Source organism: Tachypleus tridentatus, chromosome 6 (genome assembly GCF_004210375.1).
Source record: "Tachypleus tridentatus isolate NWPU-2018 chromosome 6, ASM421037v1, whole genome shotgun sequence".
Lineage (NCBI taxonomy): Eukaryota > Metazoa > Arthropoda > Merostomata > Xiphosura > Limulidae > Tachypleus > Tachypleus tridentatus.
Window position 1 is genome coordinate 140,620,237 of NC_134830.1, and position 14,309 is coordinate 140,634,545.

At 29.7% G+C, this 14,309-nt stretch overlaps 1 protein-coding gene across 1 annotated transcript; it reads right to left on the reverse strand.

Moving 5' to 3' along the window:
* Positions 1–213: 213 nt before the first annotated feature.
* Pis (phosphatidylinositol synthase) lies at positions 214–13,147 on the reverse strand. Its single transcript, XM_076508295.1, has 6 exons — positions 13,057–13,147; positions 10,633–10,767; positions 9,793–9,946; positions 7,553–7,637; positions 6,565–6,646; positions 214–4,140 (listed from the first exon to the last, which is right to left on the reverse strand). The coding sequence occupies exons 1-6, from the start codon at positions 13,094–13,096 to the stop codon at positions 3,983–3,985; spliced, it is 654 nt and encodes a 217-aa protein (XP_076364410.1). The 5' UTR covers positions 13,097–13,147; the 3' UTR covers positions 214–3,982.
* Between the last annotated feature and the right edge of the window lie 1,162 nt (positions 13,148–14,309).

Sequence of the window (14,309 nt, forward strand, 5' to 3'; positions counted from 1 at the left end):
GTTCTTAGTGAAAACAAACACTGTTACTGTAACTGTTGTGTATGCACATAATAACTGATAACAAACATTGTTACTATAACTGCTGTGTATGACTGATGTATATACATAGTAGCAACAATTAAACAGAACTATATTAATAGTTCCACTTGATGAAATACTTACAGTGGTTATATTCTGTAATTTTAGAAGGAAAAAAGAAACAGAGAAAATGACCACAGCTAAATCTGTTTTATTCTTCACTAACATTTACAAACATATTAAAACACATAAATATAGTTTATTTAACTGCAATTATGAAGTTTATATTCTGAAATAAAAGTGTCATTAAGTGTTAACCTTTGGAGATTTGTTCAATGTCACTTCTACGTTGACTAATGCATGAAAAGTGCCTAAGAGAGATTTGTAAAGCCTTTATAAGACATTTACTATGTGCACGTCTTTTGAAAATGTGAAAATACCACACTCATCAGGGGTTTAAATATGTGTAGGACCAACATTCTTTATCATTCTACCAAATATACCTCAAATAAAACACCTCAGTTCTGTTGCTTGACTTTCTTATTTCTATAATCAATGTTGAAATGTTATAACTGACAGAATCTTAGCTCAGTGACGTGAGACAACTACTCTGTTTGCAAGGTTTCAGAAAAGATCTGTTGGTATCATGTAAAGGCTTGGCTTAATAAAGCATGAAGCCACAGATAGAACAGTTAAGATAATCAACCTTCGTAATCCAGTGTTACAACACAAACAGAATATTAAAGATGATTCATATGACTTAATCTAGCTTGAAGCAACAGACTACAGTGTTCATAATAACCAATGTGGCTAAATTAAGTTTAAAGCCACAGACAGTTATTCAATCATATTTGCAGGAGAGATATTTCAGGGTAAATTACATAGTGTAAATTTTTTTTAACATCTTTAATAAAAGATAGTGTAACTACAGGGCTACTTTCAATTATTACATCCTACCTTGTATTTCAGATGGTTGCTGTCTACAACTGTCAACCTGGTGTGGTAAACAACACATTTGTTTTTAATTTTATTTGTTCAATATCTTCAGGAACTGTTCTTCAGAGAAGTGAATTTTAAAAGGAATTACAGAATTCGGTCAGTACTATAGTTTCGTTTGTGTTAATATAGATCATAACTGTACATCTTCAAAACCATACATCATAACCATGTCTTCAAGACTGCATAATAATTACATCTTCAAGACCACACATCATTGCTTCTCACTATTTTCACACCTGTAAACCCGTTGATTGTTAATGGTACAAACAAGTTTATTCAACTGAAAGAACCTCACTCAAGTCCATACAAAATTTAACACATTTTTAAGTACCTTTGAAATATGACAACTGTAACTCATGCAGGAAAGTATGTGAAAAGTCAATTATTGAAATATTTGTTTTCACAACAGTTTGTTTATCTAGATTATACAGTTATTAGTGAAGGTAATTAAATACGTTATTATTAATGGTCAGTTTTTAAAGTCTTGGTGACAAAACACATATTCTTGTTTATTAACAGCTAAGTTATAAATTTCTTTTTACCATTTACAATATTCCAGGGTTTCTCCCATAAAAAACCAAAGACAAAAGTTTGTATGTATTTCTATTCCTATTTCTTAATTAGATTTTACAGTGGTCTTTGATGAAACATACCAAAGTTAATGAATAGCTATAATAAACTAAATATACACATGTACATATAATATATATTTCTGCACCACCTATACAGTAATTAAAGCATATTAGACTGTTTAAATATGATAAGTATGGTATACTAAGGAAGAACTTGTATCTTATAACAATATATGCACAAGTTTTATGTTCAAAATCTCAAACCAAGACATTTAATAATAGACTTATCTCAACAAACAATTACAGAAATATCAAAATAGGTTTTAACAAATACATTTAGAAAACATCTAAAAACTGGAAAAATTATAAAGTGCATTAAAAAATGTGTTTGTTTATATATATTATATATAAATAGCTTTCAAACTATTAATTACATTAATTATTAATAGGCAATTGACTTAGCACTATAACACAATAATGAATTAAATATCACATTTTTGTTATCAGTTAAGGTTGTCAACTTATCGTCACAGTGGATAATGTGTGGTAATAGCACCCAGATATGTTGGGGATATCCAGTCTGTCATGGAAAATCAAATAACAGTACGAAGCTGGGTGATAACACCCACAATGTCTCAGCTTCTGCTGTTTTTCACTGTCTGTAGCCAATTGTGGGATGATAGTTACCCTTGAATTTACCACATATATTATCTACTATGACAATAAGTTGACGACCTGGATCAATTATGGTAATGCAATATATATATATATCTTCAAGAAACTCCCAACAAAACCTGTAGAAAACTACAACTCCGTAGCACAGAACCATATATGTGGGCCTAGTTCAAGGTGTGTAATAACTAGGGTACAAAGTAAATACATCCACATACAGTCTATACTTATTCACATCATTTCACAGAATGTTTTAATAGGTATTTATATATGAACATGCCATTAATGATATGGATTAACAGCTGGTTTTTAAAAGATGAAGAGAGGATAACCCATTATTCCAGTCTGCTCTATAGTTGTTCATACAAATAAATTCTGTATGAATAGATACACTACATAACTTCAATGTTAATCATAACACATCTCCTTTTATTTAATGCAAACTGTAATAAAACATTCACGACACCTTGAATAAGAAAGATGCCGTACATAGACGGAGAAATGTTTCTATCCCAAGCTGGTTAATCTAATGACAGCAAAATATTAATTAAAACAATAACAGTATCTAGGCACCAGGTGTCACTTTTCTAATAGTGATTGAAATCAGGTTGTCTTCATCTTTGCACTTTATATTCTGAAAACCTAGTCTACACTGAAAACACTGACACACCTTTTTTTATAAATTTCACAATTATTACAAAGATTAATTTGGAATGAATTGAAAACCAGTTGGAACTTTATTATGGAAGTCAGATTAATTTATCTAAATGTCAGTTGAACACTTGTTGTCTGTTTAACAAAGATTTGTTTTATCCAATTATGTTTTCTGAAACTGTCAGATAACCACTGCTTGATTTTTTTACTTCTTGTACAACAACTTAAGTTTGTAGCAACAGAAACAATATTCAAATAAATGACAGATAAATCTGAGCAATCATTGAACAGAGACATAAACCTGAAAACTAATTTGAGTAATGGTTATAACAAAATAAATGAATACATGGGCCATACATAAAACTACAATGTACAAAGCTAAAACTAGAATTAATTGAGTTAAAATATGTGTGTGTATTTAAAAATATATTTAAGAGATCAAACAATGAAATATTTTACTGAATTCATTACCTGAACAACTTTGTAAAGGAATACATTGATCTTTGAATCTATCACTAGCAACTGACTAGTAAGCACATCCTTCAAACAACATGAAAAAATTAATTACTACATGACTGAAGGAAATATTGTAGTTCACATGGTTTTAAATTAAAATACAAAGAGAAACAATAAGTCACAGTTTTACACTCATAATCACATAATATGACCAAGTGTCTTTGGCATGAACAAACGGTAATTTAAGGACTAACAAATGGCTCATTTTACAAAAACAGACACTAATATTACACACAGCAGTAGTCACAAATGCTGTATTTTTGTTTTTTGTTGAATATCTAAATTTGATATCAGTTTTGAATAATAATAAACAGTGCAATTATTCTGAAATTAAACTGATACAACATGACCTTAAGATCATTTCCTAAAAAGGAGATTTAAAAACTAAACAAAACCAAGAGTGTGTTTTACATCTTATGATTATTGCAGCTCATCTAGAACATATTATATATGTACACTTTTTGTCTCAGGACAAACAACTAACTAAAAAGCACAAGCTTTTATTCTATACAAATGACTGACAGTTGGCAGACTGCTAGAACATTTCAACTTTACATGGACTTTCCTGTTTGTTGCTTTCTTTCCTCTACATCAATGATTCCCACATTTATACAGGCTACGGCAAGCTGGATAATACTGATCATGGTTTTAACTAGTGCAACTGGAGCTGTGAGCCAAGCAAAAAGCCGAAAGAGACTGATACCGAATACTAGAACAGAAAAAGAGATAAAACCAAAACACACTTACTAAAAACCTTTCTCACTTTCTTATGAGTTGAGCAAAAGGTTTATAGACAACCTGGGAAACAGGAGAGAATTACAACAAATTACCTAACTCCAACAAAATTAAGTGCACCAAAATTTTGAATTTACTTTATAGATAAACAGCCTTAAATTTGAATTTTGTTTGTCTCATTGATTATCCATGTCTTTATTGAAATATTTGTGTTTCATTGATTATCTATATTTTTATTGATACTTGTTTGTGTTTCATTAATCATCCATATTTTTTATTGATATTTGTTTGTATTTCATTTAACATCCATATTTTTATTGATATTTGTTTGTATTTCCTTAATCATCCATATTTTTTATTGATATTTGTTTGTATTTCCTTAATCATCCATATTTTTTATTGATATTTGTTTGTATTTCATTTGACATCCATAATTTTTATTGATATTTGTTTGTATATCATTAATCATCCATATTTTTTATTGAAATTTATTTGTATTTCCTTAATCATCCATATTTTTTATTGAAATTTATTTGTATTTCATTAATCATCCATATTTTTATTCATATTTGTTTGTATTTCATTAACCATCCATATTTTTCATTGATATTTGGTTTTCATTGATAATTATATTTTTATTGATATTTATTTGTGTTTCATTAATTATTCATATTTTTAATGATATTTGTGTTTCATTGATTATCTATACTTTTATTGATGTGTTTCATTGATTATCTATACTTTTATTGATATTTGTTTGTTTCATTAATTATTCATATTTTTATTGATATTTGTTTGTGTTTCATTAATTATCTGTATTTTTTATTGATATTTGTTTTTCATTAATTATCTATATTTTTATTGATTTTTATTTCACCTTTTCATGAAACTGGTACAATATAAATAACACTAAATATCTAAATATACACTAATTTGGAAGAGAGAATCTTTAACAGAAGAGTAAAGGCAGTCAGTAGCTGGTCCAAAAATTACTGTGCTGTGTCCACCAGTAGTTAACAGTATAAACCATCAGACTCAACACTTGGGGGCTAACTTTATTGCCAATGATTAATAGATCAATACCCAATCTTCTATGTTATTGAGGAAATTAAATACTTTTATAGAACAAAACTTGAACTGGACTCTCAACTCATACATGAACAAAAGTAATTTTTCTGACATTCTGAAACTTTATGTGGGCAGTTCTTAATTTAAAAATTGGCTTAATTTTTTTATTATTTGACAAAAACCTTTATAAAAATACATATATTTAATTACACAAAAGATTTAACTAAGTTTTGGCATATCTGTATGTACAAAGAATAAAACTGACTCCACACATAACATCAGCAGTTTTACAAACAGCAGCACTAAGATTTTCTATTACACCTACACTACCATTCAGAAGTTTGAAAACAAACCCTTACAACAGCAAAAATTAAAATAAGTACACTTGCAGTTTAAAGTATTAGTTATAATATTGGTAACTGAACTAATTCACCTGTAATCATAATCTTATCACTAGCATATTACCATTACATTAGTTAGAACAGCCATCTTTGTCTTTAACGACAGCTTTGCATTTTCACAATACTCAATAATTTTGCTTACCAAAATATGTAACTGTTACAAAATTTTACACTCTATGAATGTATTACTACTGTTATTTATATGTCATCATAGGTTTCACAGCTGTTACAACATTCCACACTATTACTACTATTATTTATAAGTCATCATAGGTTTCAGAGCTGTCACAACATTCTACACTGTTTACTACTGTTATTTATACATCATCGTAGGTTTCACAGCTGTTACAACATTCCACACACTATGATTATTATTAGTTATTTTACATTATACAACATAATAGGTTTCATATTAATAAATTTTATTCCACGTTATCAAATGATCACAATGGTAAATCCATGTTTTCAAGGTAGACTTTGTTTTAATATGGCCCTAATGCAGTTTAGATATATGCCTTAGACCATTTTAACTTGGTTAATAAATGTAGTACTACAGAGTACACCATGTTTTGGTAGAATTCTTTCTAACTCAACGTACTGTGATCTTATCCTTTTGTTTGTTTATAACCTCAAACCGTGGTCTCTCACCACCTACGTGTTTCACTCAACAAACATTTCAGGTTTTTATTCTATTTGTTATATGAGCAGTTGGTATTAACAAACATCTTGGTAACTTTGATCAAACTAATATTTACATACAAATAATTACACTCTCATTAGTATCTAAGCATTTCATTAAATAATTTAGTTTTTATTATTATTGTGTTTATTTTCATGTTACCTCTGGGTTTCAAAATTCTGAATGATAATGGATCCAACAATAACAGCGAATAACACGTTTCTGACAATATTCTAACAATGTAACTTACCGATAGGTCCTTCAGTGAAATAGATCAGGTACAACATGCTATAAAAAAGTTCATTTCCAGCACACATGAAGAACAAGACAAGCTGCAATAACAAAAATTATATAGTATGCATATACAAAATTTAAGGTAAGATCTACTTGATAATAACTAGATATTATGGGTTGAAATGTTGTAATTATTAAATTCAGAACTAAGTTGCATACTGTAAAACTTGTTAATTATATTTGAAGAGTATTATCACAATGAGAATGCACTCAGAAGCTTTATTAAAGAACTAGACTTATCTAATAGAAAAAGTTTTAATTATTATGTCAAGACACAAGTAAAAGTAGCAAAACTATAAGCTGCTAACGTAACTTAGGAAAAATTTAAATTTTAATGTATTTTGTAAGTCATTGTGATGGGTAGTAGGCTATTGAAGCACTAGGGTTAGCAACCTACAGAATTGTTAGGCTTAGTAACCTGCTGAATCACAAGGGTTAGTATGCTATGGAATCATTAGGGTTAGTAACCAACAGAATTACTAGGGTTAGTGGGCTATGGAATCATTAGGGTTAGTAGGCGATAGAATCATTATGGTTAGTAACCTAGAGAATAACTAGGGTTAGTATGCTATACAATCATTAGGATTAGTAGGCTATAGAATCATTATGGTTAGTATGATATACAATCATTAGGATTAGTAGGCTACAGAATAACTAGGATTAGTAGGCTATAAAATCACTAAGGTTGGTAACCTACAGAATCACTAGGGTTAGTAAAAACTGACTAACAAAGTGGTATTATTTGGCCTGATGATATTACATAAACCTACTATCCAAGTAGTATTTTCAGGTCTGATGATGCTACACAAACCTACTAACCAAGTTTTATTTTCAGCCCTGATGATGCTACATAAGATATTTTTAACTACGTGCTGCATGTGATGAGTCATGAATAAAGCACACTTTCATAACTTTTACTATTTTAAATGTTACAATTATCTTACCTTTGAAGTGTAATAGATTCTCAAAACTGGGTTTTCTGCTGCATCAACATATGACTTGTGACTCGTCTTACCCTGCATCAAACTCCTGGTGAGAAAGAATGAATGTAAAAACTATATTTGGCAACATAATAATATTCTAGTACTGGTTCACCTCTTCCTTACAAGTAAGAAAGAAATACAGTTATTTATTCCATAAAGTAAAACTTATGACTGTTTTGAAACAATGGTTTAACTGTTATATTTAATGGATATACTAAGTGTAAACATCTAAGAATTCATCCAACTTCTCTTTAATTATCTTTTTTTTACAGTAAAAATTATGTTACATATACGTATGTTAAAGTGTAGTTTGAAGTTTTCCAGGTGAATTCATCTTATATCACCAACAATCAGCTCATAAAGAAAATGTTAGAAATATAAGACTTACTTATAGCATTATACTAACATCCATGCCAGAACCCATTTTAAGTACTGCCCAAACTTCAATTTTTTTGTATCTTATATAAATCAAACCCATATCATCTTCAACTCTTTTACCCTCTTCTGTAAGTTAAACCCTAAATGAAAGTTGTAGAATTTCAGTTAAAGATACACTGTTTCTTACAAACACATTGAACAAACTTCTATGAAATCTTGTGGAGGAATTCAGATCCATTTCCCAGAGATCACATTTAAACTGGACAAAGATTTGAGTTTAAACCTGACAATGTTCAAATTTGTAAACTGGACAATGATTCAAATTTAAATTGGGCAATGGTTCAAGTCTGTAAACTAGACAAAGGTTTTCAAACAATTTAAAGTCGACAAAAATTCAAGTTTGTAAACTGGACAGAGGTTTAAGTGTAAGCTGGACAAAGATTAAGGTTTTTAGACTATTTCAATTTTAATACCATAACACCAGGAATGAGAGCTCGACTGAGTAATTTCAGTTGCATAATACGTGGATCTGTTACCACACAAAAGTTATCAGATGAACAAACTGTGCTACAACTCAAAACTGTGAGAGAGGTAAAAGTCCCCATTTATAGTATTACTTTTATAAACCTAGGATTGCTAGGTGCCTTGACTAATATTTATATATAAAAAATATAAATAATATATAATAAAACCTGTCTAAGCCAGAAACTGCATAGGGCAGAAACCTGTACAAGCTGCAAATACCAAAATTTTGAAGCATTATCTTAAGATTTCTCTTATAAAAGGCCCTCTATATGGCAAAACCTGAGTAACGTGGACAGAAAGCCATCTTTCACTAAACCTCATCTATCAACAAGTAGGATTAGGACCTGAATAAGGCAGAAAAATATTTTGATTAAATATTAATAAATTCTTGTTTAATAACTTGTTCAAATACTGATAAATTCTCAGACATTTTGTTTCAGTAAGTATTGGTTAAATATATTGTTCTTTTTTCTGCCATCATTATTTTTAGTTAAATTAGATTCATGATTTGTAGAAACATATTTGTTTTTTGAGTGCAAAATTCTACTGTTTAAATAATTCTCACAAAAAAAATTATCTTCCTAATTTTAAAACTTAGGGAAAATTTACTCAATACCCTTATTTTTTAAAAGTTGTTTGTTATGATGATTCTAGTGAAATCCAAACTCTGATTGAGAAGATTGATGCAAATAAATGTTTTAACAGAAACTGATGAAATTTATTTAAAATCTATAATAGAATAGTAAGATGGTAACAATGTGAGAGATTCAGAAGATGAACAAAATGAAAAAGATAGTGAGGAAACAAATTCCAACTTCACCACAAGTGTTAAGTTATATTAACGTTATCAAATTATATGCAAAAATGAAGGGGGAAAATGAACTTCATGAAAAGGCTGTTAGTGTTCTCTTTTAACTGTATGAGAAAGCCCATTAAAAAATCAAAACAGTTGAAACTGAACACTTTCTTCAAATAAATTTGATTAAGATTTTGTGTACTTATGTGCATTTTGAATGTTTATCTTTGTTCTTATTCTAATAAATATACCATAAACAGTATAACTTTATTCACATCTTACTTCCCTTGAGTCAAGCCAGTATAACATTCTGCTGAAAAATTATATATAATCAAGGAAATGCATGTTTACTGTCTAAGCAGGAAATTTTACTCGGTCCTGTGTGATTCTGCCTTAGACAGATTTTATTGTATTTTGTCAAGTATTTACAACTGTTACTTCCTTTAGTTAATGTTTTTTAAACACACATTTATATAATATTAATCCAAATAAAATTACGTACGTCTGAATGTGGATCCAGTGGCTTGCAATATCAATGACCATACTCAACTGGAAGAAAAACATATAGCTTGGGTAGAAATAGGCTAGGGTCACCAATAAGCACATGGTAGCACATCTATCTGTCAACTGGTCCAGCATACTTCCAAACTTGGTGCCTGAAAATAATTTTGTAAGTAAATTCATGTTTTTCCCTAGTTTTAATGCAAAGCCCTCACAATATAGGTATGCATCAGCCAAGGTCTGGCCCAACCCAGCCCATGGGACAGACATAGGCTGGCAATAATTAAAAAATCCAGGTTGGGCTTAGAAGTTTTTATCAGACTTTTTAAAAATAAAAATTCAGACTTCTTTGGGCTTTTTACTCAATTTTTAACTTTTTAAACTATCTTTAAAAAATATGTTACCAAACTTATTTCTTGAGAAACAGTCACCCAAACCCATAGCTGTGACCAAATAATACTTATTTGGCTGTTTCATAGTTTTTATATTTAATAGTAAAGATGTTGCTTTAAGGAATTTTGTAAAGACTTTCTCAGACCTATTTTGTATGAAATATTAAAATAACCATATTAAACAGCACCCACAATGCTGATAAGTACATATATTAGTATTTATATTTCTACTGTTTCCTTGGCAGGTTGGAACACAAAAACAAGACATTTCTATCTCACAATGATCTGTCAATTCTGTGACAATAACCTGTTGAGCCTGGGCCAGATAACTACCAGGCTAGACTGGGTAAACTTACAAAATTTGACTTGTACAGACCTCTACCTTACAGCTTCTAATGTTTTCATCATTTGTAAACAATAAATTACCAAGAAAGTTCAAGTAAACTCACTCTGATTAAAAAGTCGAGCAGCGTATCCATCTAGAGCATCTAAAAATCCACTGGTCAAGTAGCATATGGTGGCCTTGACATGGTTTACTGGCATGAACCAGAAGGACAGCAGTGCCAACAAGATCCTGGCATATCCTACATATTTATAAAGACTTATCACCCATTTCTGTAGATGCAGAACTAGGCCAAAATCTACACTAAAATCATGTTAATTTTAAACCATATTCTTATTGAAATATACAAGCCTACATTCCACCTATTTTCAGTTTTATAAAGTAGGTATATTGGATGAGAAACACGTGTCCTAAAATGCTTATATAATTGACACTAAATAACTAAATACAGATAGAAAAAGAGACAATATTTCCAGTTATCTGTCTGTGATTTATACAATTTCATGTCTGTAACAGAAACAGTACATAGTCTTTAATACTCTTGTATTCAGCTATCAACAATTTTATTTTTCCATATTACATCAGATTTGGTACTTGAATAAGGTAGTGTATTATATTAATAAAAGTTAGCAAACAATGAATTCTAGGCATATTATAGTGATTTATCTTTTGGGGAACATACCACATGTTTCGAAAGAACATTGGCGAACATTGGCCTCTTGAAACATGTCATTTCTTTATGTTTACAAGTCATTACCTGTCAACTTATGACAGTTCATACTTTGTGTAATTCCATGAACAGTTAGTTTTTTTTAAACAAGATAAACAGCTTATGGAATGGGCCAAGTACAGCAGTAGACATACATGTCATTTCTTTATGTTTACAAGTCATTACCTGTCAACTTATGACAGTTCATACTTTGTGTAATTCCATGAACAGTTAGTTTTTTTTTAACAAGATAAACAGCTTATGGAATGGGCCAAGTACAGCAGTAGACAAACACTTTGCAGGGGTGGGGAGTAGTCAATGATTTCCTAACAAGTAGAAGGAGGGTGGTTTTAAATTTTAACTTTTCCCAAGGGTAAGTGTACAAGGACACCCATGAACCCGTGTTCCCTTGTCATTCATGGGTTATGTCAAACTATATTCATACCACCATTACCAAGTCCCTCTGGTTCCAAAGATATACAGCTGTTACTAGCTATACTATACTATATAATGCTCTCTACTTTAAACTAGGTGCAAAACCTCGAACTTGAGAATATAAGGAACATTCCATAGCTGGCCAGATGGATCCATCAGGATCACTAGTTCTCACTTTCAAATAAACTTACAACTGGTTCTGTAATGTAATTCTTTAATAAATTAAAAACTTTCCAGCTAGGTTTTGACATTTATAGGACAGAGACATAATTGATTTTCTGTTCCATATTATAACAAACATTTGTAAAACATATTATCAATTAATATACTATCATACTGTATACATTACTAGTACTAATAATAAACTAGCATCAACTGTAACACATTATGTAAACAATTACTGAGGTAATTTGTTATTGGTTGATTTCTAAGAAGTGAAATTATGAGCTTTCACAAAGTAAGCACATTAAATTTGTCAACTGCCAGTGAAACAAGTGTGAATTATGTTTATTAAGTGCTGATTTTATTAGTGAAATAAAACTTTGATTTTAATATTGTCTTAAAGTTATTGTTTTGTTTGTCTGTTGTTCCTCTTTCAAAGTAGGGTGTTTACAATTACCCATGTTCAATAACACTACTGAAATCACCAGGAAACAAGTATGGATCACACTGTGTACTATAAAATATTTATCAAAAACTGCTACTTCATGAACGAGTCTAATAAAAAAAAAGTACTTACAAAGTTCTGAGTCACGTTATAACTGTATCTTTCAAAGAATTTAATAGAATTATTTTTAAAACAAAATTTCATCTTTTAAGGGGTGTTTTACTTTAACCAAGTTGTCTAATTTTATACAAAAATACTGTGGACCGTTTTGTATTCCATATTACAGACTTTGTCATACAAAACAATAGAAACTGTCATTACACTGGCAATATGATCATTTCTAAAAAAGGAACTTAAGGGGTCGTCTTGTATTTAACAATTACAAATTTGAAGAAGTAAAAGAAGTGTGCGTTTTTATAGCAGAGTCACGTCAAACTATCACTTGTGTCCACCAAGGAGAATTGAACTTACGGCTGTCAAGCCAGGAGTCAAAATGAAAAGGAAAATTTAGAATTTAATGTTTAATTATAGTATTAACACATGCAACAATTTGACTACTCTAATAAAAGTTACACTATCTTACCAATAACTCATATACTATTTTATATATTTAGTAAGACGACTCGGTAATAGTTACACTGAAGTTTACTAATACAAGTTGTAGTCACATTTATACCATAGTCAGAAAATTTACCCTTCTAATAATATCATTTCTTTAAACTGTTTATTTTAATTTCAATAAAATTCTTAAAAATTATACTCGTTCGAATAAAACATACCTATTATATTTGGCACGAAAAGAAATATATTCTCAGACATTGCTTTACCTACTCTTCCAATCCAATTAGCTACCCCAGCCCTCTAGCGGTACTGAGTTATGCCATAATATTAATTGATAAATAAGTCCACGTTTCAATAGAAATTATTTGAGGATATTCTTATACTGCATTAAATAAAGATTACACAATATAAAATACATTTAAAAAAGAAAGAAATATAACTTGGAGTCAAAAACATTGTACTCGACAAATTAACAATTTCATATTTTCACGTTGTTTAATACATTTACAAACAGTCTAAACTCATTATTCATTAACGTTTTATATAACTTGGATACAGTATAAATCGTCACATAAACAAGACAGTGAATATCTTTTAAGTATACATTGCGTAATATCTTTAGGCATGAATAGTACGTAATTTACTTGCTATCACATATATTATAACTGCATTTCTTAATAAAAGATACACAATATGGATGGTACTCTACATACGCTCCGCCTTTAGACTGGTCCATCGGCTAATAGTAATAGCAATATAACATATTCATGCGCTTGTGTCATCTATTGGTGTAAATAATATGTTCGTATTAATTAAAGTTTCATAAATGTTTGATACGGTTATAAAGTTGAAATTCCGAGAATAAATTAGTTTAATTGTTTGTTTGTTATAAAGCATAAATATAGAAAAAAGGCTGTCTTATCTTAGAGTTACCGAAAGACCAACTTGGTTTAACTCTGAACAGACTTAACATATCATATCACATTCTATCACAAAAACTGTTTTATAGCTTTTATATCTTCCAAAAGTATCATATCTTTTACAAATTTATTCTAAACTTCTGAGAATTATATGATCACGTAACTAATTCGATCTTTAAGATAACCAAAACAATAAACGTGACTTAAATCGCGAAGCTAGAAAGTAACTTCTTCCATAATAACACTTCCTTCGTTTTTATAGTTACAAGACATCTTCCCATATTAACAATACTTCCTTAGCTTTCACGAACCTATGACGCAGTTTAAACAATGGTATGGTTTTAAATTATCACAGATGTAACTATTTTCTCGACTTTAGTTAAAAGATGATGACAGAGATAATAACTATGCCTGCTATATTAAGGTTACAGTTTCTAAAGTTTACTTCTACGACAGTAGTTCAAGAAGAAAGTATTCCAGAAGTAAGGTGTTTCATATTATTATTTTATTGTTACTTTCATCAGCTGTGTTGATTATATTATTTAAATCGT

Coding starts and splice junctions, on each gene's coding strand:
- Pis (XM_076508295.1), bottom strand. CDS start 13,096: ATGTCTGAGAATATATTTCTTTTCGTGCCAAATATAATAG. Junction 10,768..13,056: donor TTTCGTGCCAAATATAATAG/GTATGTTTTATT, acceptor ATAAATATGTAG/GATATGCCAGGATCTTGTTG. Junction 7,638..9,792: donor CACTGGATCCACATTCAGAC/GTACGTAATTTT, acceptor CTTTCTCACCAG/GAGTTTGATGCAGGGTAAGA.